The following is a 27,798-nucleotide window of genomic DNA, read 5'->3' as shown; positions in this document are numbered from 1 at the left end:
CTTAGTGTCCAGGCTCACATTAAACTCATTATATGCCTTTTCCTTTGCCACCACCCCTGTCTACTCCCTTCATCTCATTTTGTCTTTGCTGAGCTCTTCCTTTGAAAACTTTACTGAGTTTCCTTGTTCTACCACCAAATCTCCTTGTCCTCTGTCTTCTGTCCAAAATACCTTCTGGACACTGAGTGTAGTATAACTTCTGTTAGTATTAGCTTACCAAAAATGCACAGACACACACCCTCAAGACAGTTGCTTTAGCAAGCAAAATAAATTAAAGAAATGCTGTCTCATTCATGCTAGCTGAGCTCCTACCTGCAACACCTGATTGAACCTACACAAAGGACATGGGATTTTGCCAAAATAAAAGCATGTCACTATTCACAGCAGTTGTTCTTCACTAAAAATGGCTACCAGAGTTTCTTACTGGGAAGGTGAACTGCAGCAGATGCCAGCTGTCTGTATTAATTTAAGGATTGAGAGAAGAGGTAGTTGCTGTATGAAGATCAGGTATTACTGAAGCAGCACATTCCCACAATGCTTAGAAGAGGAAGGAGGGTTTACACAGAGGAGGCTGGGATTTGTTTTAAAACACTCCCTCCCTCATCAGCTCCATTTTTTTTCCTTCTTATTTGTGCACTTGTTCCTTCGGAGACATCCTCTCTGTTTGTTGTTTTTAGCGGGCGCTGCTGACAGATAAGATTGATCTCGCTTACCTTTACCTGGAAATAACAGAAAACCTGTCTTCTCGTTCTTTCGGCTTCATTTCAATAGCAGGTAAGATGAAACCGTTCTCGGAGTTAACTATTATTGTTTAGCATATGAGCATCAAGTGGATAGAAGTAGTTAACAAGCATGAAGGGATTGCGTTAGCAAGCTAAATTAGCTTACTAACCCCGTAAAACGCAACGCTGCGTCGCGAACGCAGAAAGTTTTAAGAAGACGTGAGCAGGAAAACTGACTCGACTTGAATGTCTTGAATTTGGTCGCTAAATTAGCATAACTTCAGCTCCGTATGCCAAGTAGTGGGAAAAACAGGAGTCATAAACTTTATAAACAAGGCTGGGATACGTGTTCAGTCACCTGTTGGCGCTCCCTTCTCTCTTGACTCTCCTGGCTTTACACCTGTTTCTGTTCCTTTTGGTGAAAGCAGATTCACTATGACAGGTTCTTCAATAACATACGCACTGAATTAAAGTTACCTTGTCATTTCTCACATTCACATTAGAATGTAGTCGGAGTTTAGTTCGAGAGTTTATAATTATCATGTTTAACTATCCTATGAAATTAAGAGTATTCTCTGAACTTTCCCTTTGGGGTGTCAAGTCACTAGCTACGCAGTGACATTAATCCATAACCGTTAAAAACGGACAAAAATACGGTTATTCCATACGCGGAGTGATATTCACATACAACGTCGAACCAATAAAACGCACAGGAATGGAACGTTTTTCCTTTGGCGGAGTGATACGTAGAGCTCTGCCGTTAAAGCTGCACATATATTAAAATTAGGACGTGTCGACCAAAATAACATAAAATAAAAATAATTAAATTTTAATAAGAAATGTATCTGAAATGACTGAAATCCATAAATTTAATCTTATACAACTGAAAAACCTCAAGTGTCAGCTAAATTACAATTGCTGATAAATCTTGGTGTCCGCTGAAATGTAGGCTAGTCATAAAAGTTTTTAAACCTTGGCTGATAAAAAAATAAAACAAAAAAAAATACAGAGCGTTAAGAAGCTAGTTGTATATGTAAGCATATAAGTTGTAACAGTAAAAAATAAAAACAATGTATGTGTGGTTTTTAAATAATGCCTCTGAAAAATATGCCTGATAGACGTGTTTATGCAGGTCTGAAACCATTAAAACTTTAGATGTAAATTTGAACTAAGAATTTTAGACAAACCAAACATAATCAGAAAAGGAAAAATCTAAATCTGCTTAACAAAGCTTAACAGTTCTAGTTGGAAGTATAGACTGTATACGAAAGATGGAAGTAGCCATTGCAACGTCATTACACCATTTGTTTTGGTATTCGCAGCCTCAGGTTTAGCGTTTTATTGGCTACCATTTTGGGTTTTTTGAAGCCTGAAGCCAGAAGAATGCTAAATTATTACCTAACACCAAAGAGCAAAATAAAATCATATTAAGATCATATTAAGATCTGAAAGAGTTCAGATGTAGCAGGAAAATTACAGAAGTGGCATATTAAGTTTATTATCTGAGTAAAATTGAAGCACTTGAAATTGGATTAAATGATAGAAGTCACAAATTTACCCGCAAGTTTAAGTTCACTGAAAGGTTAATCTTTCAAAGTTTTCGTGTACATAAAGCTTAGAGCTGAAGACAATTTTTGATGGTTTTAAAAGTGAAGATTTGAGAATTTGAAGGACTGGGCTGTAGTTACGTGCTGCAGATAATTAGTGCTAATAAAAGCCCAGAGAGGCAGACAGTAATCACTGACTTTTTAAGGGGCTTGTTCAGATTAAATAGAACAAGATACAAAGCATTAAAATATGTTAAAAACACAACAGCCTTAATAAAAACAGAGTAGTTTGGACCTGGAAGCAGGGTTCATATGTCATCACTTGACAACCGGATGGATGTCTGTGCAGGATGTGATTATTATTTATTTAGGTTTTAAAGAGGACATGAAACATTAATCATATAAAGGCTAATTTAGATCATGGAGCCCTGCTCTTGAAGACTGACATAGATGTAACACTGTCTGTGAAGCTGGATTTAAGAAATAAATACTTAAGTTTTAAAAACATGTTTATCGCCATTTCTGTCAATATTGAACTACGTCATGTGGTTGGTTGTGACTAATAGACGTAGTTTATGTTGGCTAACTAGTGACAGAATCGGTAACTCACAGGAAAATAAGGACAATAAAACTAAAAATCTGTTTAAGCGGACCATTTTTCATCTGCACCTGGCTGCAACAATGGGTTTTATGTTAAATAACCAAAGATATACTGTCCACTGTCACTCTGTCTTTTTAGCAATAAAAAGCACTATGTTGTTTGGCTAGCTGCACTCAAACTGAAAAATGCAGCTGTTAGCGGCAATGTTTGGGTTTGTAAAGCACTTTTCATGGTTAAATCAGATGAAGAAAAAATATCCTGGGTATGTTAACTTGCTTTTTAAGGGCTTTGTACCGTATCATTAATACATCTTTACATGAAATAAAGCTCACATCATCATGTGTTTATATATCCCAGTATGCACTGTAGGTAGATAGAGCCAAATATTGATATTATCAAATTAATATCACGATAAGATCGATACTTTGTTTCTATCCTTTACCTTTAGTACGTAGCCCACTGAATTGTGTTAACATATTATTATTATTATTATTATTATTATTTATTTATTTATTTATTTATTTATTTATTTTAATGAAAATATATACCTCAAATTGTGGAAAGTAAAAAACTGATTTAGTTTTCAAAATGTTTTCAAAATTTGCAAACTGATGATTCATCTCATAAATCATGACACACTGCTCTCACCTACATAAGCTGACTTTATAAGATAAAAGTATAAGTATTGGTATAGGCAGTACTAGCCATTGTATCAGATAACTGCCTAAATTTACAGTATTGCACAACAATGAAAAAAGCTCAGGCATGTCTGATAGCAAGAGTTGTGTGTTGCCCTGCGATGACGTTTTAGTATCTAAAAAGGGAGCTAGTTCAGCAATTTCCGATAAAGCACAGAACTTTGCAAAGTATGTAAGAAATCCATTCCTGATGAAGACTGGAAACAACAAACTTGTTTGGCAAAAACACACCGTACACCGAGTCTACAAAGGAGGTGATACTATCAGCTGGTGATGTGTGGCCTAAATGTAAACAAATGAATCTGCTGAGTATTACAAGCTGCATTCAACTAGCTGCACTTCATAATGACAGGAAGTGCAAACAGTGGATGATGCGCTTACATGTTGGAAAAGCAGGGCTTTAAGCAGCTGGTTTAAAAGATAAAATAAAATAATAATCCAAGGAAGCGATATATTTTTTCAATCTTATTGTGTGACATCAAGCAGCACATTTTGTCATGTTTACAGCCGTATTCCAAAATGGAATAAATTAAATGGACCTTTGCTCAATATTTTATTGAAGCACCTTTTGGCAGCAATTACAGCCTCAAGTCTCTTTGAGTGGGATGCTACAAGTTTGGCACACCTATTTTTGTGAAGTTTCTCCCATTCTTTTTGGCAGAACCTCTAAAGGTCCATTTTCAGATCGCTCCAGAGATGTTCAGTCTGGTTCAAGTTTGGGCTCTGGCTGGGCGACCCGGGGGTATTTAGAGTGGTCCTGAAGCCACTCCTTACTGGTGCGCCTAACTTTTTTTTCTTAGGTCCGCTAGCCGTAATGCTCCAACAATCCATCAAGCAGTGTGGCTTCATAGCTTACCAAAGTCGTACTAAAACATTTTGACAGATTTTTGAGCACCGTGTACCACATAAAACCAGTTCGCGGTCAGTAAGCGTTACCAGAATTCATACATAAGGTACACTTTTGAGGAAATGAAAGGATTTTAAGTGCGCCTTATAGTCGGAAAAATACGGTACTGAAAAAGTTCTTGTGCTTAAAGTGCTTCACTGAGCTGAAATTTAAACTTAAAATATCTCAAGATATATAAAATAAAAAGAAAGTCAAAATTAAAAGTGCCTCAAAGGCTTCGAACTGAACATCTTAATATCTGAACATCTTACCTTGGGCATGGGCATCTGAGAGGTTCCGCCCTTGATTATCTCTGATTGGTTTAGACCAAGATATGGTCTAAACCACGCGCATCTCTGCATCTATGCAGAAATGCGCGTGACACACAAATCGATCAAACAGCAGCAGCACGGAGTCAGTGCTGCGATGCTTCAGCGGCGTGTTCAGCTACTCTAAGCAGCACCTTCATGATTGGTTTAGGCCACGATATGGGCATAATGTTGTCTGCTGTTGGCCACATAGACTTTCAGAGTTGCGGAGACTGTTTTATATACTGTTGGAAGATGAACAGGTTTTCGTCAAGGACGTCTCTGTACGTTTCTACATTAATCTTTCTTTTGAAAAACATCCCCCCCAACATGATGCTGTCACCACCATGCTTCACTGTAGAGATGGTATAGGCCAGGTGACGAGCGCTGCCTGGTTTCCTCCGCACATGAATTGAAGGTCAAATTGATTTGACCTACTGTTGCATTGTAATGCTGCTGCTATTTCAGTAGGTTCACACCTAAAATTAGGTATTAAGTGAGTCATCAGTGACAGTAGCTCATTGAAGAATAGAAAAGGCCTTTCATTTACTTACACTTATAAATGCTGTGAGCACTGATAATGTTGAGTATATATCGTCAATATTATCTTTATTACAGATTTTCTTGAAATATGATGGGATGATTAGCGGCTGTATTGCCCACCAGTCATTTGTACTACATGTCCCACTACAGGCTCGAGATTTAGTGAAGGAAAGGCATCCAGAGTAAAGTCTATTCAATCAATTGTAGTAATCCATCTGCTATGGAAAATAATGGAATGGCTAAAAGGGCCTTTTGTTGACATTTAGGGGAGCTGCAGATGAGTGTTGGAAAGGTGTTAAAGCAGCATAATCGGTCTAATGTTTTTTAAATTGTTTTACAGTATATTCAAGTATTAAAAATTGCACATAATATACTTTAAGATTTCTAAGGTTTATTAATCAGTCTTACACACTTTCATGAATTCAGGTGAACCAATGGCAGCTTGAAATGGTGAGAAAATACAGTAAACGGCTGTAATCTTATAAATTCAGACCACAAATGGAGCTGAAGGCGTTGAGGTTGGTGTAACATTTAAAGGTTTAGCCGTGCTCTGGTTTATCCGGGACTCTCACTCCACGATGCAGACGCATGCTCTTGCTCCAGCCTCACATTGAGGACTCGGTAAAGGTCGGATTCACCTCTTCATACTGACAGAAACACATTGGCATGCGATTACAGCACACTGCAGTGGAGTTAAAAACACCCTGTTTCTAGTCAATAAGTAAACTGTGTGTCAAGGCTGCACGAGAGAGCAAGCACTGCAGTATTTCTCTCTCTGATCATATTTTCTACTGTAGTTATGTGTGAAATGTACGTTGTTTGGGTTTTATGAGGGCCAAGAGCAAATGGATCAGTGGATTTGTGGCCTCTTCAGGCTCTGAGCTGTGGGTGGCCTTGTTGGGGTTGTCTTGCCAGGAGAAGTCCTCCTGTTGCTATGCTGCTGTAAGTCTGAGTAAAGCTACTCTTCAAACACGTCATTCACCAGTATTTTCCCATCTCTGTCCTCTGCAGAATACTCGGCAGACTTGCCAGTCTTGTTTTTTGTTTTTTTTTTTCCTTGCAGAGAACGACCTGTATTTCACGCTGCTCTGCTCCCTCTCCGCCCCATGTGGGTGAATCATTTGAGGTGTGGCTTCTGCCTTCAACGAGCTGTTGAATGATACAGCCCCTACATAGATAACCACATGCCATGCAGCTTAAAAGCTGGTCTTTAAAGAAAGTGCTGTAACATGATACAGTAAGGCATGATGCTGTCTTTGTATTCTCACTTTTGTTTGTTTGTTTTGTAACCGTTTTGATTTATGTGGACATCATACAAAATATCTCGCCCTTATCTGGTCTTAAAATTGAGTAAATACAACTTCAGATGAACAACAACTGATTACATCTTATGTACATCCAATTTATTAATCAAAAAATAAACAAATATGCAGATGCAGTGTGTGATTCAGTTGCTGGTAGAGTCACCTTCAGCAGCAGTAACCTGAAGTAATGGTATCAGCCTCTCACATCACTGCAGAGGAATTTTGGCCCACTCCTCTTTATGTTGCTTCAGTTCATTGAGGTTTGCAGACATTCATTTATGCACAGCTCTCTTAAAGTCCCACCACAGCATTTCAATAGGGCTGAGCTCTGGATTCTGAAAATAAAACATAAGAATCAGTGTGAGTGACTCTGTCAGTCATTCATGACCCACTTTCAGTCAGGCTTTAGCTTTTGGGCAGATGTCCTCACTCTTTGACGCTAAAATACTTTGGTATACATCATGGTGCACTCAGTGACTGCAAGGTGCCCAAATCCTCAGCTCTCTACTGATGTGCTGTGTTTGGGTGTTTTTTGTTTTTTTACAGCCAAACATCTCTGCTGTCCAAAGGACATCTGTTCAGATGCAGTTTTGCAAACCTCAGCTGTGCACTCACTCTCTTGGCATACCTGACAAACAAGCCAAATGTATTCAGTCTTTTTTTTTTTTTTTCAATTACTCTGTCATGAACTTTAATGAACTTTAACATTTAACATGCTAACTGAGACTTCCAGAGTGTGAGAGAGCGCTCTTGGGTTTTTTTGCGGTTTCTCTGAGCATTGCACTGTCTGACCTTAAGATTATTATTATTATTCACATTATTACATGTGAATAATCTTTTGCACTGCAGAAAGATGCAGTTCGATTGTTTGGAAATGTCCTTATAGCCTTTCCCAGATTGATGGGCAGCAGCAATTGGTTCTTTAAGATTGCTAGCAAAAACATCTTTTATAGAGGTGCTAACACCTGCTTATTATCAATGAGTTGCTTTTTATTAGCAGATCTACGTCTCACACTCTTAATTTCTGTGGAAGCAGTAAGGGGTTACTGAGTTTTTCACACAATGCTTCTGTGTTTTGACTTTTTGTGAAATAAGTGCAATATCCCCCATTTTGTAGTTCATCCTAGGTTGTATTTCCAGATTATTTTTGTTAAACATACTTATGTCCTGATTAGGGCTGCCACGATTAGTCGACTAGTCACGATTACGTCGACTATCAGAATCGTCGACGACTGATTTAATAGTCGACGCGTCGTTTGAAGCTTTGTAAGATCACAAAAGACGCAGGAATAAGTAGTAGAATTTAAGAGTGTAATAACGAACTGAAACAGAAGATGGCAGCACTGCATGTACAAGGATGCCAGCTGCCGTTAAACCCGAAGAAGAAGAAGAAGTAGCTCTGTCCTAGAATTCATAGCGCTGCCCAGCTCAGTTTCCAACAATGGCGGCAGCTAGTTAGTTTTAATATTACTCTTATTATTCTTTCTGGGTCACAAAATAAACGTTTAACATATTTTCAGGCGAGAATGTAACCGTGTAAACCTCAAATATTTGCTCAGTTTATCAAGACACCACATATTTTCAAAAGCGCTCCGACGTTTTTGGAGACGTCTGTTACCCACTAGCTCGATAGCTAGCCGGGAGCAAGGCTCACTAGAGCCCGTGAGAACACCGGACTCCCCGCAAATCGTTTTCAAACCCAGTCTTTCGCTACTCAGGTTAAACATGATATATAAGTCACTTAGATAACTTGAAAATGTTATTGTTTGGCTTTTTTTGTAGTATTTTATTTGTTCCTGAGTAAATCGGTTTGGCTGAGATTAAAGTTATAGTTTTTACACAGCTGAATAAACGTCAAGCAGACAACTGATTATCAGAAGTGTGAGATGCTCAAGAATATACTCCGGTGTCCCGTTATATTTTAGATAGCAAGGAGTTTATTAAACTTCACCGAAACAATCTGCAAATCTCATTAAAATTTAATAAACTATCATCTTGTCTTTATTTTTAGTTAGCACATACCTTAAACACTTAAAGCTGTAAGCTAATGATAGTTATATAAGAGCAGATGCATGCTGCAATAAGCTGTACGTCCAATGGATGCATGATCTGATTAGTCGACTAATCGCAAAAATAATCGGTGACTAGTCGACTATCAAAATAATCGTTTGTGGCAGCCCTAGTCCTGATATATAAAATGTTAGAAGTTAAAGGCGGTGTACCTACCTATTTACTTTGACTGTCTCTAACTTGCTTAGCTCATGCTGTAGCTCTGTATCCTAAAGATCACTTCTGGTTCTACAAATAAATAACATGATGGCAGCCAAAAGAATAATGTTGAGGCTCCGAAACTGCTTCTTTGAAGAGTGTGCTGCAAGTATAAGTTTAGATTTCTTCTTGTTTTACCAAAAAAGAGACAGAAGTTTGCAGGCGAGAGCTGTGTGTGTTTATGAGTTGTGTCATAGTAACGTGTGTGTGTGCTTTAGGTGTGTCTGGCTTTGAACAGCTACTGCCTTTCCTCCTTAAACTGTGGGGTGAAATGATGAAGCTTGGAGCTTGGGTGTGGTGGGAAACCAGTAAAATACAGATCTTTGCTGCTAAAACTGTTACTGTTTTTGATGTTTACTCCCATCATAATTTTCTTCATTGCGTTGTTCATTCTTTTGTCAGACCTCCAGCAGGCTTTGCTGCTGCTGCTGATTAAACACATGTAGGTGTGTGCAAAGACCAGTAGATTGTTGTTGCTGACACTTAAGCACCCATTAGCATGCGCACACTGCCAGCCAGCAGGCCCCCATATACTTTTTTTTCCCTCCTTTTGTTTCTGTGCACTAATTTAAGTGTCTTTTCTCTGTTGCCCCCCCTTCCCCCGCCCCTTGTCTCAGGGAAACGGTGACGTGCTTAAGTTGGAAAACAAGCGAGGCAGAAGTATTAGAAGCAGATGAGTCACTCAGGGTCACAGAAAAGAATATGATAAAAAGTCATTTGAGGGACGAGGAAAAGCTGAGTGTAAAAGGATGTGTCTGTAGTCATCTCCCTGCAGAGATGCAGATCTCTGAGTCGGGAGGAAAATGCTGAGCGAAATGACCCTTCAAAGAATAAAAGGAAATGTTGATCTGTGTTTGTGCAAGCAGCTGCTGTACCTGTGTCAATTGAATAAATGACATCACTTGTGCAGCTCCACTTGTCTTGCATAATTTTTTCTTCTTTTAGTTAGCCTGAAAGCTGGTCTGACTTGAGCTGTCTTGTCACAGTTTGCTAAACCAGTTCCCTCTACACAAGACTAGATTAGTTTTGTAACCACTTGTCTGCCGTTATTGTTCTTTTTCTTTGGTAGGAAGTCTTTTTGTGTAACTGTCTGAGGACAGAGAGATTTCAGAGCCGAATAATAAAGTTATATTTTACTTTATTTCCCCTAAAATGATAAACTTGTGTTTGAGTTTAAGTTGTGGCTTCACACATGGCAATAAGCAATCACGTTGTGACCTTCAGAGGTATCATGTTGCCCTGATTCTACATAAAGTTTCTGTCTAAATTGATATTCTAGTAGTTTGCTTTAATCTCCAGTCACACAGACCTGGAGACTGGTTGATTGGACGGTTGCTTGAGGTTTAATTGCTGTTGCTACATGAAATTACTGGCCGAAAATTACCACTACATCGAAAGCCTCCTTCCATTGGGTTATCTGCAATGAAGAATAGAGTGAATGGAGTAAATGAAGAATGTTTGCCTTCAGTTGCACACTTCTACGTTGAGGCAGCTCAGAGAGTAGTTGGCGACTGTTTGCAGACAGGAATGAAGTCTTCCAAACAAGTTGTGGGTAACAGCAGCAATCTGCTAGTGACAAAGCAGCAGCAGGGGGACATTTGTGATGCAGCAAATTTGCTAGAGATTCAGTGTTTTAACCACCTGTCACTTTAGTCTGTTAACAGTCCTCATCTTTCTGCTCATGTTTCTCACAGACTGTTTTTTGCTCTCTCACACAGCCCTGGGGAGAGTATTTCTCCCTCAGCCCTCAATGGCCTTTCAGCCAACTTCCTCAGTCCACGCATGACTGCCACCCCCCCAAAAACACCAAAATCTACCCCTCTCTTCTTACAGCAACACAAGCCCCAGGTGTGTACGTCCCCAGGTTTAGTTTTACTCCTGATACAATAAATAGGCTGTTTTCTAGTGAAGAAACTCAAACCTAACCACACATTCCAAGTTGTGTGATGTTTGTGTTATTCTTTGTGACGTTGTTCCTTTTCTGGGTTTTTTCTTTCTTTTCACTCAGTAGAAATTGCCAAATTAGCACAGATGGAGGAGAGCGATAGCCGGAGAGATCGGTTGAAGCTCTCCAGTGAGGACTTGACTGATCCCATCAACCTCGAAGGTCAGTCGGTCAAGCACGACCTGGAGCTGCTGACAGCTCCTCACTTCTGTCACAGTCGGAAACTAATGGTGGAAACTTCCTGGGTGAAAATACCTTTTATAGTCTTTGTTGTTCTTGTCCATAAATATATTTAACACGGTCCAGTGCTGCTTAGTTTTACTCACTTTTAATATTTTTGTATGCAGTTGTATATAAATAAGGAAAAGACCTAAATCTGTTGCTATATAAAGAAAAGTTATTAAAAGCAGATTCAAAAAAACCTGTGTAACCAGCAGTGAATCACTGACACACACTCATATGACCACAAAGCACAAGCCTTGTTTCATGTAACGTGTGTGTGTGTGTGTGTGTGTGTGTGTGTGTGTGTGTGTGTGTGTGTGTGTGTGTCATCCAGACTCCCATTATACCCTGCTGCAACTCGAGCTTGAAGCCGATGCCCAGAATTTGGAGGCAGACTCCTGGAGTCTGACTGTGGACCAGAACTACCTAAAGAACCTGAGCAAAGAGGAAATAAAAAGACAAGACATCATCTATGGTACGCTGAGCTATACTGAATCAAGTTGAGGCCTAAATGTTGAATGCTGTCTTCCTCTTTATGGGTATTTTTCTATAACCTGTCAAAATATATCCGTGCATAAATTCCTGTGTTTATCAGCGTGTCAGAATCTTCTCATGTCAGTCACCCATTGAAGTGAGAGCTCTTTCTAATGCCTATAATTATGATTACGACAGCGGTGGTGGATTCTCTCTTTACCTCATAGGACCTTTTGCTGAGACACACTTCTGCTGTGACAATAAGTACGATGACATTAGTAATTCTCTTGTCTGCCTTTGAACGCTGCTTTGACCTGCTGAACCTGTCTTTTACGCTGCATTGGGGAAACAGAGTCACAGTGGCAGGTGCTGAGAAAGAAGAATATTTTATCAAGAATTTTTCTCTTCATGTACGTCCTAGAATTGATCAAGACCGAGGTGCACCTCGTGCACACCTTAAAAATCCTTCTCGGGGTCTTCATGCACGAGCTGAGGCAGTCCCAGCTGGTAGAAGAGGGTCGGCTGAAGAGGCTCTTCATGGGCATCGAATCCCTACTCATCGTCCACGGGCACTTCCTCAAATGCCTCAAAATGTGCCGAAACCAGAGTCAGGAGGAAGGAAACCCGATTAACTACCAAATATCACAGATAACAGATGTCCTCATCTCTCAGGTAAGGTGGGAAAGCAGTGCGCCGTATCTGCTTACATGGTCATTATTTACTCATCCTGAGGGTAAAATGCTTTAAGAGTTTTTATGGTAACACAACGCAAAGTGATGCGTTAAGGTCAGCTTCCACAAAATACTTTCAGGAATCTGGAAGCTGTTTGTTAGAGGTCCAGAAGGGGAAAAAGGTCCTGAAATTGGAGAATAAACAGGTTGTTCAACATCCTGCAAGGATCAGATTTTTCCTGATTTAAATTCCAATTCCAAAAATAAGCCTATCAGAGAGCAAAAACTTGAGGAGTGGCTAAACCAACAGTCTGGTTCATTCTTGAAAAAGGAATGCACTGACCAGCTCAGCTACTGAAAAAGGCCCTAACAACCACAGACCACAGACAGACCTTGATAGTCACAGTAGGAGTGATTATCAAGGTCTACAAACAAGAGAAGGCTTCATGAATGGAGGTATAAAGTAGGGCTGTTCGATATAACGATATATATCGGATGACGATATAAAAACGTCTATCGTTTCATTTTACGCTATCGTTTGTTTCGTGGTGTCGCAAAATAAACAGTTTACGGCAATATTTTTTCATCGTTTTGATGGTCACTGCAGTGGCTATATTCATTTCTTAAAGTTCTCTCTTTCTCTTGTATTTTATATAACCACACTACGGACGGACAAGCGCCTGTTTTTATGCATTGTGGTTAGCAACAACGACGGTAACACCATCGCGTGTCCGCTTGTTTATGTTCCACATAAACCTTTCACAATAAAGCTCAAGATCCTGTTGAGACTTTTCAAAATAAACCGAATCACGTGAAAGAGCAGATTATTTACGGATAAGAAGTAAAAAAAGAGCCGTCAGGTGCTAAAAAATAAACCTTAGACTCAAACATTAGAACAGGCTTTTCCCCGCAGCACGCCGTGTAATACATACTCACAAAGAAAACGGCGGCCTTTACAACTTATGTCTAAAAATGTATCGTTTCATGCATCGGTTAAAACACTCGACTCCAGCTACATGACGCGCAGCTGGAATCACTTCCCGCAAGACGAGCTGCCCGAGATTCACAGAATTTACAGAAAATGTTACATTTTTGTGATTTATATCGTTATCGGACGATAGAATGCTTATATCGGGATATGAGATTTTGGTCATATCGCACAGCCCTAGTATAAAGGGATTATAACAGGGTAAAAACCACAAGACCAGGAAGGCCAGATTAGACTTTTACTTTAACGAGAGCGTGCACAGTTCCGAAATAGATTTTTTTTTGACAGATGACAGAAGCAGCAGGATGAATTGTGAAGCGCGCAGGGCTCTTCACTCTGCCCAGATTTAGCCCAATTCTGCAAAACTGAATGGATGTTCACCCAATATTTTCTTAAGGAAAAGAAATAAGATATTCTTCAATGCGCAAATGAGTGAAATGAGTCTGACCTCAACCCAACAGGGCAGTTTTTCAGTGACTCAAGACAAAACTGAAGGCAGAGACCCACAAACAAAGAGCAGTAAAGAGCATCTGAAGGGAGGAAACAAGCAGTCACCGAGTGCAAAGGATTTAAAGGATCTATTTAAAACAACCATCATATTTAAAATTGTCTTAGTAATTTTGAACCTCTGAAAAAGGGGGACTGTGTATAAGAGTGGCAGCTATTCCTAAGAAGTTGATGATTTTATTTTTTGTAAAAACCTTGAGTTAAAGCTGAAAGTCTGCACTTCAATCCCATCTTCATTGACTGTTTGATTTTTAAAACCAACTGTGGTGGCGTACAGAGCCAAAGCAGCAAAACCTTTAGTAAACACTAAAAACGTGTTTGCTTTCCTAGACAGCGACTCGCATAGATCATAGTTATATTTTAAATATGCGCATCACTCTTTGTATCTGAGACAACTCGCCTGTGTTTGTCTCAGCCGTAGAGTCGTCCAGAGGAACGGCTGGTATGCCTGAAACACTGAGAAGCTACAGATGGCCGTGTTTGATTCATACGTGCAGGAACGATGCAATGCCACTGATGTCATATTCCCACACACACACTTTTTTTTCCTGCTCCCCATTTATCAACACATTTCCTGAGTGAGAAATCAGAATCCACACAGTGCCACACTATTATAGGCCCTCAAAGTAGTTTGGGAGTGGGTCATAAATGCTCAAATGCTCATGTGGGATAGGTAATCTTCTTATATGCCTGACGTCAACTGGCTGTCATCAGTGTGGAGGACTAGCTGCTCTTCTCCCAAATGACAGCGCTCCTCACCCTGTCTTTAAATGAGGTGTCATTTAGAGGAAGCTCAGTTCTGCTGCTCATATTACTCAGTCTTATTCTTTAGGTCAATACCCAAAGGTGAGCCGGAGGTGAGAGTAGGTAGACCTGCTGTCCCTGGAGCCAGGCTGGGAGCTCACTGACCTTGAGCTCACTGGCCTTAACCTGTAGAGCCCGTCTAAGTGCATCCTTCTGTGAGCTGAATTTGTTGTTGGGCAAATCCAGACACCTCTGATGATTTTTACAGTCATTGGTCAGCTGGGAAGCAAGAAGGAAAGCTCGGATCTGAATTTTTCTGTTTCATATTCATTTTTCACACAAGTAGAAATGTTAGTCTTCGTTCTCTAACCTCTGCTTCTGACACAGTGTATGAAAAACATTTTCCAGTGTAACTCGATGCTAACACAGAGGGTCCATGTTTATTAAAACGCCTATACCTGTTGTTGTTTTCTAGGTAAACTCACAGATCTGTGAAATCTTAACGCAAGTCAGCACATCAGCATATATCAATGTCCTTTTTTTTAAAAAAAATCTTTTATTTCCAGCATCCACACACCAGGAAAATGTTGTTGCATGAATTCAGCACATCATTGTTAGTATTACCGCCTTCATATCCATTTTTCCCCCCTGAATTATTTCAGTTTTCAGGTTCAATAGGAGATCGGATGGTGGATTGTTACGGGATGTTTTGCGGCCATCACTTAGAAGCCGACCGCATCTACAAAGATCTGATCCAGAACAACAAGCGGCTGCAGGCCCTCGACAGAGTAAGAAATCCACACTCGCTGTTCGCATCAAGTCGAAATGATTTCCTTCAAGTTTTAGCTGAAGAACAAGAGCAGGTCCCCCTTGTTTATCCTTAAATTTAGATCAAGTGTTTACAGTATCAGGTCACAGGAACCATTGTGTCAGCTGCGTTCTTTTATTCCACTTATACAATGTTTAAATAAATAAAGGAACACTTTTTAATCAGAGTATAGGAACAAGTCAGTTGAAACTGTGGGACATCGATCTGGCCAGTAAAGTAGCAGAGGGGGTTTGCAGTGTCTCATGAGCATTAATGACTTTCCAAGCGATAAACAGTTACTGTGGGAGAGCTGGACAGGGCTGAAGAAGGTCTTTAACTCATCAGCGGGACCAGTATCTGCTCCTTTGTGCAAGGAGGGACAGAATGAACGCTGGTGAGGGGGGGAGGGGGGGCTGAGGGCCTGATATGCTCTAGTGGGCCCTTTCCTCACTGCTCAGCACCGTGGAGCCTGATTGACATTTGCCATAGAGTACCAGAATTTCACTGTTTCAATGTTCACAAACATGAAAGGATCTTGAGAAGCTGTGGAGAGCATTATGTTGACTGTTACACTGTTCAACATGATCTTTTGGTGGTGGGTCAGTGATGGTTGGGGAGGCATATCCATGGAGAGATGCGCAGACTTCTACAGTCCTGATGCCATAGGTAACAGGATGAAATCCTTGGACCTCCCAGACCCCTACACTGGTGCTGTAGGTCCTGGGTTCCTCCTGGTGCACGACAGTGCCCGGCCTCATGTGGCAAAATTACGCAGACAGTTCCCAGAGGATGAAGGAACTGATACCAATAACTGATCCACATGCTCGCCTGACCTAAATCCAAAAGAACACCCCTGGGATGTCATCTGTCAGTCACCAGGTTGCACCTCAGATTTTCCAGGAGTTCACGGATGCCCTGGTCCAGATGTGAGAGGAGATCCTCCTGCACACCATCCGTCATCTCATTAGGAGCACTCCCCAACGTTATCGGGCATGCATACAAGCATGTGGGGACCATACAAATTACTAAGTACGAGTTTTCAGGTACTGCAATGGAACTTTGCTTTTTCAGGCTGTCTTTGAATTCAGCCCCTCTGCAAGTTGATCATTTTCATTCCTATCAAACAATGCGGCATAGATATAGATATCCAGTACGATTATTTATTTAATTATTTTTTTTCTCGTTGACATCTGATGTATTTTCAGTGTTTTTGACCAGTGTATTTCTTTGTAACCACACAAAGCAGCATGTTTTTTTCTTATTCTTGAACATGTTGTATGTATCACTTTCTCTGTCTTGCTGTCTACTGTCAAACAGTGTTTGAGACTTTCTCTTCAAATGAATAATACAGGGCAGTCACACATCTGGTACTCTAATGTAATCTCTTGAACAAGCAAATACAGTAACACATTTGATCAAGTTTCTAAAATGTATGAAACTTCTTTGTTTTTATTTTATTTTTTTATAAATAAGAAAATAGGTCAGCTGCCTCTGGTGCGGAGGTTGGGAATCTCCGACTGTTTACTGTTGGTGACTCAGCGCATCACAAAGTATCCCGTGCTGGTGGAGCGACTCCTACAAAACATCGACGGTAAAATCTCAACAGCCACCTTAAAGAGACTTTCAGTGTTTAACTCAGCAACATTTCTACAAGCTGAAATTACTGAAATCTGCTCACCTTGCTGGCTGCAGGGTTTTAAAAAGAAATAAATGTGGTTGGATCGTTTATTTCTCGCTCCTTACAGCCGACACGGACGACCACAGGTCTCTCAGCGAAGCCTTGGAGTGCATCAAAAACACCATCGCCCAGGTGAACGCTCAGGTCAAAGACTATGAGAAAGCCGCTCGTGTGAGAGAGATCGGTTATCGCCTGGATCCAAAATCTGTGGGGCGGCTGAACGGAGGCGAGGTCATCCGCAGGGAGGATCTGATCCAGGGCAACAAGAAGCTGGTGCATGAAGGCGCGGTCACCTGGAAGTCATCTGGTAAACAGAAAGGTGTGTGACGAGCTCTAATGACTGTGGACGTGCGTCTGCGTTTTACTAATTATCCAAAGTAAACAGTGACTGACGGTCCGGTCAGTTTTCCTGAGTCCCGACCTGAAAAGGATAAAAGCTCTCAATGAAAATGTTAGTTTTCAATGTTGATTTGTTGCGATAAATTCTTCATTTTTATTTTTCTTAGTTATACATTTATATGTTATAAATTTCCGTTTTATATTTTGTAGACTGTGCAGAGAGACAATAGTTTAAGACATTTTGATCTTCGAGCCGAGCTGCTGAGCTTGTAATATGAGATCACAAACCAGCAGGTCTCACGTTAAACGAGCCTGAAACCTGAGCTTTTGACTTTTTTCCTCATTTTTATTCTTTCTGCTTCTCTTGGTTCAGCATGATATTCGTGTTTATGTTTATATAAATAAGATTTAGCCACACAGATTCATTTTCAACTGCAGTCCTCAGCAAGTTGATGGTATTTAAATGAATGAACAAAACCAAATGCACAGAAGCACATGAAAATTAAAACGCAGGAGCATATGTTAAATAAAACACACACGCATGTAATATATCAAAGATCAAACTTAAACTCAAACAGACAAAAGGTGTCACAATCAAACACTTTGATCTAGTAATGGCTGTTTTATCTGTGTTCCGTCTTAAGCACATTTAATTATATGTAAACTCAACGTGCTATTGAGCCATTGAGAGCAGCAAAATAAAACAAACAAACAAAAAAAGAAACGATGTAAATGCTCAATATAAGAGGATTGTTTTGAACTGTGAGTCATGCAAAGCTGCTCTGAGCATAATAGAGACTTTAAAGCCTGCTGCTTACAGTTCAAACAGAGTGTGTCCTGCTTTGTGGAACAGTTTTACTTCCTCGTGCTGACAGCAACATTCATTAGTGTCGTATTCGCTTTGTGCGGCTCTTGCCTTTGAGATATTGCCACAGAGTTAAATTCAGACGGGGGGGGAGGAGAAATGTGTAATAATACAAAGAGCATGTCACACGTCTCAGCCAAGTGTGATGCACATGAAGATTCCCACAGATTTCCACTCATGTGTCCATATTTATACTTATGCTTTACACATAACTTGGACCCGCCTTGTTTTCAAAATGCAGTGGTGGCTGTGAAGCGATCAGCAGAGGTCAGACGGTAAACTGAGGTGAGCGTGTGTTTATTCCGGTGTGATTTTAGTGAAACTGAGGATTGAGTGCTCTGTGGATTACCACTTTGACTTCTCAGTGTGGCTTTTGTGAAAATCCGAAACAATCCGACAACTGGCAAAACTACTTTTTTGTCATTAAGCGATGATGAGCAGTCCTGTTGAGTCACAGCATTAAGTGCTTGTGTTGTTTTGATGCTGAGCAGCTTTAATCTCCCCCTGCAGACGTCCATGCTGTGCTGCTGTCAGATGTGCTGCTCCTCTTACAAGAGAAAGACCAGAAGTTCGTATTTGCTGCTGTTGTGAGTTCTCCTCAAACATTAACGGCTGACACCGTTTACACATCATTTACTGTATCATTTATACATAAAAGGTTTCACTGTATTTAATAATAAGATCGGTGTTTATGATTGTGCCTCGTGCAGGATAACAAACCTCCAGTCATCTCCCTTGAAAGACTGATAGTCAGAGAAGTGGCCATGGAGGAGAAGGCTATTTTCCTCATTTGTGCACGCACCGTCGGCTTGCCGGAGATGTATGAGATCCACATGGGCTCTCGAGAGGAGCGCATCACGTGGGAGGCCATCCTACGAGAAGCGTTGGAACGGTAAGCCGAGTGCTTCTAGGAAAAACGTTCAAACGATGGACGTAGTTTCTGGAAAAAGGAAGCCAGTGCAGTCTTTGGTATGAGGTCATCTCACTAAAATGACCATAGTGTAGTATCAATAGTTGTCTATGTACCCCAGGTCCTCCTTGATGGGTGGACCAGTCTGAACAAAAGTTTGCATCATCAAACGTACAGCAAAAACATTTATTATAAATTTTGATTTTATCATCTGCCTGCGAATGCACCGTTACGTTCTCTGTTTGCTTCTGTTTACATATGTCGCATTCAACATATGTCACCATGTGTAAATGTGTAACCAAAATTTAGTCTCTGGGACTGAGTTTTGCTCAAGTCACCTCTAAATATTAGAATGAAGATTTAGAAAAATTGTTGCAGGCTCAGTATCAATGTGTTCAATTAAAGATCAATTCTACTTTGGTTGTTGGAGTCACACAGGAGGCTTATCCAGGGGAAGCTCATTGGCTAATGATTAGTGTTTGCAGTGCCTTAATAATGCTATGCTTTTTTTTAATAAGTGCTATAAAGTTGTATAGTATAGTATTAAGTGGACACAGCACTGAAAAATAAAAGCATTAGACCATGTGTCCTTGGGGAGTAGAACGCTGTAGACTCTCGCTCACGCTTGCCTGGGAAAATGTAGCGTTCAGTCAGATTCACCCTTCGCTCCACCCATCGATCCTTTCTGGCTTCCTTCCAGTTAGCAAGTTAGTCAGTATAAATGTTACATTTCATTCAGAATTTGGTAACATCACTGATTAAATAGCCTCCTAAGTGAGATGTTTGGGCGTGTCCTTCCAGGAGATCAGGATGGAATCATTGCTGGAGACAGTGATTCAGTTTAATTCACTTTTATTTATATATAGCTCCAAATTACAACTGTCACCTCAAGGCGCTTTATAGCGTAAATACCCTACAGTAATACACAGAACACCCCAACAATCACACAATCCCCTTTGAGATGGCTCTTGGTGGCTGTGAAAAGAAAAGAAACCCTAACAGGAAGAAACCTCCAGTTTCTCCAGGGAGAAGTTGATCTTTGTTTAGACTGACCCTGACCAGGATAAGGTATAGATGGATTTTATTTGATGCATTTTATTTCTAAATGAAACAAATTCCTTTTCTTAAATCATGGTGAGTGAAAGCCTTCCTATTAAATGAAAAACAAGTCAATTATTTAAATTGTTTTTAAATCTGGCCATCGGTTAACATCTCCCTGATCAAAGTGTGGTGTCTCTTTACTAAAGACTTGAACGTTAAAGCATTAAAGCAGCCAACAGCCAGCTTTTGTTGTCTTTGTGAGATCATACCCATTTATTTCTTAGTGTTTATATTTATTTTACAGATTATTTCTTATTGACACTTGTGCATGTGTTAAAGTGGCATGTTTCACATCATATTCTCGTCCCTGTACAAATAAAAATGTATAAATTCTAATTAAAAATGATACATAAAAGTGGATACTGAGTAGGTTGTCTGTGTTTTTCAGTCATCAGCAAGAGGTGCAGTACAATGAAATGATCACTACTCTGCAAAGGTTTCAAGGTAAGACGACCGAGAACATCGGCCACTTTTGTGCTCGGCAAATCCTGACATTTTCGCAGTAATTAATTTGAGGGAAACTTTACCTGATTTTACTGCATACATCTTCATAAAGGAAAGGGATTTAAAGGATTTAAAAAAATTGCATTTTTGGAAATTGTTTTGGAGATTTGCCAGTTTTTAACTGATTTTGGGTTTGTGCTCACCCACCTTCTTTACTTAAGATTTTTTTTTTTTTTTTATAATGCATTTTCAACCTGTCCCAGCCGGAAGATCAAAGAGTGTGGAAAACGACCTTCTTCCTTTCTCTCCTTGTTATAATGTTAGGTGTACAAAGCGAGAGTCACTGTGTGCTAAGCAGTGTTGGGCAAGTTACTTTGAAAAAGTAATTAATTATAGTTACAAGTTACTTCTTCAAAAAAGTAACTGAGTTAGTAACTGAGTTACAATATTCTAAAAGTAATTAATTACTTGAAAAGTAACTATTGCGTTACTTTAAAAAAAAACGTTTAACCCTCTGGGTATAATTGGACATTTTTAACTACTTTTGATGTTTCCTCTACATTTCACCTTTAAAAACTATTTACTTTGCCGTGTTTGGTATCATTGTTTTCAGCACAACCTCACGTGTCTGAATTTACAGTTATGTTTTCATTTTGACATACTGTATTAACACAATTGATCTAAAATCAGACAAAAAACATAAAATCAGAGTAGAAAGTTATATTTTTTTTTTACTGTAACAACCACAAACATGTTTAATGAATCATATTTCATAACTTTAAATGCAAATATAAATTGTCAATTTTAAAGTTAAAGTTTTGCAAAGAAAGTTATTTGCATCCATTTACCTTTTACCTCGATTTTTTAAATAACCATTTCAAACTATTTACAGAACAATCAGCTGTTCTGCATTCAATAAGATGCCACACAAATTATTTGTGCCACTCCAAAAAAAAATTTTCTGTCCACTATAAAGGAGAACATCACAGCCTGATACCTGCAGGTCTGACAGCAGCAGGTGCATCACTCCTGTTTCTACCTGGAGACAGCAGTCGCCTCATTGTTCTGACACACAACACAAAACTATCCACAACACTACACACTAACTACACAAGACAACACATTAACTACACACTCCAAACACGCTAAACGTCACAAATCTCTCACATCTCAAAACTCGCTCTCTCTCTTTTTCTGCTCTCTCTCTCTCACTCCTAAAACTTCCCGGGTTTTTTTTTATTTTTTTTTTAATTTTTTGGTCATAAGCAGAGAGTGCTTGCTAACGTGACGAAACTATTGAGGGAAAAAACGCCGCGTATATATTGTTTATCATGACTCTGGTTTTACGTGGCCTATCAACACAATTTAAAAACTGGTATCTATCACCTTGTTGCTTTGTCTTTAAGTGGTCATGTGATTGGCTTACCACGACTACTTTATTCTTCCTCAGTCAAACAGCAGCACTCATGCGGTTGTTTTGCCTCCTCAGCTCCAGGTGTTGTGCTAGACAGTGATCGAGATTACCGTCCGCGGGAGCGCGCGCAGCTGCTTAAAGCTGTAGCGTCCAGATTACTTACAGCTACTTCCGTGCAACTGATATAAGATGCGGTAAGCTGAACACAGCTTCAACCGTCTGTTTGTTGAAAAATAGTAACAGACCGCGTTTTCTTGTTAGTAACTGTAACGGCGTTGTAACGATAGGAATAGTAATTAGTTAGATTACTCGTTACTGAAAAAAGTAACGCCGTTACTAGTAACGCCGTTATTCCCATCACTGGTGCTAAGTCTATTTTTCTCTGAATAAAAGGTTTCCACTGATTTATTTATTTATTTTCATGGCGCAAAAAAAGTGCTTTTGTTGTGTTCTGCTGCTCTTCAGTTCATCTTAAGGAGAGGGATGACCGCATAAAGGAAAGTCTGACAGAGAAGCAGCAGCTCTTTGCTGCTCTCTATAAACATGTGACTGGGCAGGAAACTCCCTGTGATGGACTGCATCTCGTAGGAAGCGCCAACGACCTCCAGCAGCGGGAGATGCTGTTGAACACAGCCATCGACGAAGGTGAGGGAGCGACTGAGATGGAGGTGGACTCAGTTTTGTTGTAGTTTCCGGTTGTTTTGTGTGGTGTTGCTGTAAAACAGTAAAATAGCCGCGTTTTTAAGGTAGAAGACGCATGCTGAAGGAAAAGTGAAATTCACGTCTCACACTGTTGAATCATGAGTCAGCAGTGATCTTATCTTTTAAGGAAGAGATTAAAGAATTGTTTCTTTTTCTTTTGTCAGTGGAAATCCTGCAGAACCTGCTTGCCTTGAAGACAAGCAACACAAACGCTCCCGTGGATGAGAGTAATGCACGGGGAGGAGTGGCAGATAGTAAATCTACAGCTAGCACTTGGAAATGTAAGACTGATGTGCTGTCCTGCTTTGTGTGTGGATCTTATAGCACATGTATACTAAAGTAACACAGCTAATGCAGAATCAAAGCTGTGACATGTTTAACTTGTGGTGACATAAGTGAATGTAAAGCTGCCTTGTAATTTTCTCAGTTACCTGATGGAGGTATCGGTGGAAGTGTGTGGTGCCATCTTTAATCTGTCAGCTCCCTGCTACATAGTTTTTGATTTTACCGATTAGAGCTGATGTGAGCATGACACAACTGGTCTCACATCCAAAGATCGGCAATACGCTTCTTTCAAACGTACCATAACCACTACTCATGATCTGCTAAAAACAAAGACATCCAAAACCTGCAGTGACATCGAATGTGAATGATGAGAGGATTTGTTTTTCTCAGATGGCGAAGAAGCTGATGACCTTGAAAATTTCAGTCCCCCGAATATGAGCCACAGCTTCAGTGACCAGCTGCTGCAGCAGCACTCCTCCGAAGGCCCAGAACAGTCTGTGAGTGATGTGAGACGATGTGAGAACCTGACGTCCATCCTGTGGTGAAACATGAACATTTACACCGTTTGTGCTTTTTCTTTTTTACTTCCAGGCTGATGAAGAACCCCACGATGCCTCGCTGCTACATTTAACCGAGGCTGAGGTCAAAATCTCATATCTATCGTCTTAGTTACTGCAATCGTTTCCTCTGTTTTATTCATGAATAAATGTTACTTTTTTGGGCCCCCCCCCCTTTTTTTTTCTCTTTACAGGTTTATGACAGGGTGATAATGCTCGGGCAGATGCTCTATAGCTTAAAAGTAAAGCAGCTTATCTTAAATTCAGATGTTCCTCTGTTTGGTATCAGCCGGCTAAATTAAACTTTCCATCGTGCAGGCAATCGTTGCTCAACAGGACAGCCAGAACGCGCTGCAGCACGCTTTCCAGTCGCAGAACCAGCGGGCCGCTACCTTCAACAACGCTTTGTATGAGTACGAGAAGCAGCGCAGCTTGGAAAAGCAGAGGGAGGAACTCAACAGCTTGAGCAAGCAGCAGGCGCAGCTTCGAGAGGAGCAGCAGCACTGGGAGAAGGAGAAGGAGCGGCTCAGGCGCCAGATGGAGGTTCAGGAGGCTCAGCTGAAGCAGAAGGAGGAGGAGTGCAGGAAGTTGGAGGAGAAGCTCAGCAAGGAGAAGGCCGAACTCGACGTGCTGAAAAAAGAATACCAGCGGGACCTGGAGAGACTGAGGGAGACCACAAGATCACTGGAAAAAGAAAAGGAGCGGCTGGAACACGACAAGGAGCGATTGGATAAATTTAAGAAGAAGTTCATGCCAAGCTACGACGATCCCACACAGGTGAGGAATGGGATTGGAATTAGATGAATGCAACATTTATCACCATTAATGGTGTGATTGTGTATTCATGTGGCCATTTTTTTGTGTCCACTGAGCTAAACAAAAGGAAATACAATCTCCAAGTATGATCTAGTGAGGAAACATTACACCAAGGCAAATTCAAATGTGAAAGAAAATTAAAATTGTGTATTTATTTTTTTTTCCCTCCGAAGTGTTTGATGTACTCATCATTCAGGGGAAGCACAGTGAACGGAGGCACTCTGACCTCAACGCTACAACTCTACACAAAACCGCTCGATTCTCTGGAAATCCCCCCAAAGGTTCCACCGCGCAGGGAGAGCATCTGCATACACCCGGCCAAACCCAGTCTGCTCTCCAACCTGGTCAGCACCACCAACCAGGCGCTCAAACCTGTACCCGTGCAGCAGCAGATCCCCAAAAAACTGGCCAAGGAGAAGGACAAAGTGTCCAAGAAGAAAACCCACAAGAGGGCCCAGAGCGCAGGTCAGGAAATAGGTTAACGTTTAAAACCTGAAGTTTAATATCAGGAAGATATATATATATATATATATATATATATATTTCTTTCTTTCTTTCTTTAAATATTAGTACTGAAAAATATTTATCAACACTTAATCTGAAGCCAGCCGTTACACCACATGGCTGTAAACTGAAACCATTTCTCACTGTGTTTCTAATTCCAGCCTCCATAGACCTGAGCGAGGTGGCGCCCATCCAGGTGACGGTGAAAGAAGGAGGAAGTCTGAGGTTCCAGAGAAAAACCAGTCCTCAAAGGATCATAAATACAGGTACGACCGGAGAAAAATTAAAAAAACATTTTTACTTGGTTGGCTAAGAAATAAGTAAAATAGATCTCAGTATGTGCTAAACGTGCACAGTCATGGCTGGAAAAAGCTGCAGGAGACACAATGAGCAAATCAGGCTCGAATCCCAGAGAGTATAAACAAGTTTTAAGTTTAGATTTAAAAGACTGGATGGAGGGAGCAGATTTGACTCTTCAGTATTTCACTTGTAAGTATTTTTTAACTAGAATTATTGTGACTGTGTGCACTGAACTTGTGAACTCGTTGCCTTTGAAATGAGACTAAGACCAGGTCTGCGACCACTAGCAGTCAGTTGCCATCTTCCAAGCAACTTTTTTTTTTGTGTTAACACGGCAGTAAAATTGCAATAAGACAGGAGACATGTTCATTTTGTGTGTGTGTGTGTGCTCAGTTTGGCAGTTACTCCTGTAACTTCTGTAATCTGGTTGTGATGCAAATAACTGTGAAGAATCAGCCGTCCACATCACATTAAGTAGTTGTATTCAGAGTCCAGCCAAAAGCGCAAAGATCTGAAGCAAAACTTCCTCCACAAATATTGATGTAGTTCCTGCATGACAGCAGTTTACCTGCAATATGATGTGGGCCACCTTGCATTTATACAGAAATGTATCCAGAGTAAAAGCAACAAGTGGAAACGCCCGTGATCGTATTTGTAGCGTTCATCCTTAGTTCACGAATGACTGAGCAGCACCCTCTTGTGGAGAGTTTGTACCTTTTCAGTTTGGTGGCACAGAACGGACGTGACTGAGGTCCTAATAATGAGATCCTGCTCTCATGTCTCATAAACAGGAGGGACATAAAATTAGAAATATGGTCATTGCAGTGGGTTGCAGGGCTACACCTGTACAAACTGCCGCCTCAGTGATAAACACCACTGAATTTGAGCTTTTATTTCCCTGGAGTGCTGGATTTGTCTTCTTTCTTCCTTCAGATACTTTCAGTCCTCCAGCATTTGTCCAGAACGTGAAGACGCCTCAGAACCTCAACAGACGGAGAAGCAGCGACACTACTCCACCAGCTCCACCTCCTTTCCCCAAGGACATTGCCAAACAGAAAAAAGAGAAGGAAATCTTTCTTTAACCCTAAACATCAGACCATCGGGCGAGTCTGGAATTATAGACGGAGCTGTGAGAAGACTTCAGGATGACCGTGTGTGTGTGTGTGTGTGTGTGTGTGTGTGTGAAGAAATAATTGTAAACAAAGCAGATGTTTGATGAATGTATGCACCGTCCTGCTAGAGCATGTTGAAAGAGTGAAGACGTTTGGCCACGTTTGTACATTTGAGAAAGATCTTATTTTGTATTTTTATGGCCAAAAAAAAGTGGGTGTTTTTTTTTTTAGTCATTTTTGTTTTAAAGTACGATCTGTAGCCATGTAACACTCGTGTCTTAAGCTCTTGCTTTTATATAGTCAACGATGGTGTGTGAGTGAGCAGTACATCTGACAGATTTACCTATTTAAAACTGAACTGTAAAGCATTTTATTTTACTTTTGTTTGAGTGAATCAGATATCAATGATTTTAATTTTTTTTTTCTTTTTTTTTAACCTGCTGAGCATGTGTACAAATTAAAAGTGTGTGTGGAAGTAGTGTGAGCGCGTCATTAAATGAACATGAACAAAGGCTCAGCAGGTTGCATCCACAACAGTTACTGTTAAAATAATGTTCTGGGGATGTGAAATATTTAACCTCATGTGCCTAATTTTCTCTGGTAGAAACACTCTCGCTCCTCTTTGTTCCATGTAAAATATTTGACATGTCGTGGAATAAAAGCAGGCTGATTTTACAGTTGTGTAAATTTTTTGTTGTTGTTGTTTGTTTAATGACTTTTGCTGAGGGTTGAGCCTCTGAAAATAAAACTAGATGTGAAAATCATTTTAGGCAAGTGGAAGTTATAATTACTTCACTTTTTACTTGGGTAAAGAGTACAAAGAACACAAACACTCATCACACAATCCACTACGAGCAAGCAATGGGTGATGGTGGGGAGGAAGAACTGCTTTCTAACAGGAAGATGCCTAAAAATTGATTATCTTAAAATTCAGTTTTTCTCTTTGGTAATTTTAAGTTAAAATGTGGACTTTTTTCAGTGAGGGAGAAAAGATAAAACAAGCAAGGATCAGTAAAAGTTAATTGAGGATTATTTTGAACAGCAAAGCATGAGTTAGACTCCAAGAATAAAAGTTATCTTTGGGGTGCAAGATGAGGGGATTAAAAACACCAACCTGGCTCCAGAGTTTGAGGGTGCTATTAAAATATATAGCAGCACATACGTCACTAAAGGGCCTCTTGCAAAACCACTAATAGTGTGCTGGTTGATCAGATAAGTGACCCAGAGTAAATGGACACTCTCTCCATCCTCCACTGATGAGGTGACAGAGGCTCTTTGTGCTTGCTGTTCATCACTGCAGGGACTTCTCACAGCTGGAAGGCCACGAAGAAAAGACTCATTCAGAGTCTGGAAGGAAATGTGAACATAAATCACCCCGAGATCAGCTCCTGGGGCGGGGGTCCAGCTAAGCCGAGAAGGTTCCTGGCTCAAGTCTGCTGGTCCTGGCTTTCTCCTACAGCCCAAAGGCCAATTTAGACCATAACAAAAGCAGAGTCCCACCTGTCCAGCAACAACACATGGGTGGTGTGGCAGGG

The 27,798-nt window shown here is 40.4% G+C and overlaps 1 protein-coding gene across 2 annotated transcripts; it reads left to right on the top strand.

Moving 5' to 3' along the window:
* Positions 1-435: 435 nt before the first annotated feature.
* arhgef18a (rho/rac guanine nucleotide exchange factor (GEF) 18a) lies at positions 436-26,938 on the top strand. Of its 2 annotated transcripts, none has more exons than XM_084911927.1 (20): positions 436-774; positions 10,596-10,725; positions 10,889-10,984; positions 11,379-11,519; positions 11,940-12,190; positions 15,091-15,216; positions 16,710-16,827; positions 16,982-17,233; positions 18,629-18,705; positions 18,829-19,010; positions 20,518-20,573; positions 22,453-22,632; positions 22,854-22,970; positions 23,365-23,471; positions 23,566-23,616; positions 23,726-23,773; positions 23,850-24,308; positions 24,521-24,812; positions 25,013-25,117; positions 26,085-26,938. In XM_084911927.1, exons 3-20 carry the CDS (start codon positions 10,909-10,911, stop codon positions 26,231-26,233), a joined length of 2,787 nt encoding a protein of 928 aa, XP_084768053.1. In that variant the 5' UTR covers positions 436-774; positions 10,596-10,725; positions 10,889-10,908; the 3' UTR covers positions 26,234-26,938. The 2 variants fall into 2 exon arrangements, with proteins under 2 accessions (XP_084768053.1, XP_084768054.1); XM_084911928.1 differs by having other exon boundaries at positions 10,886-10,984.
* The last annotated feature ends 860 nt before the right edge of the window (positions 26,939-27,798 follow it).

Source organism: Perissodus microlepis, chromosome 18 (genome assembly GCF_051167445.1).
Source record: "Perissodus microlepis isolate ML-2025 ecotype Zambia chromosome 18, ASM5116744v1, whole genome shotgun sequence".
Taxonomy (NCBI): domain Eukaryota; kingdom Metazoa; phylum Chordata; class Actinopteri; order Cichliformes; family Cichlidae; genus Perissodus; species Perissodus microlepis.
This window is presented reverse-complemented; position numbering and strand designations above follow the sequence as displayed.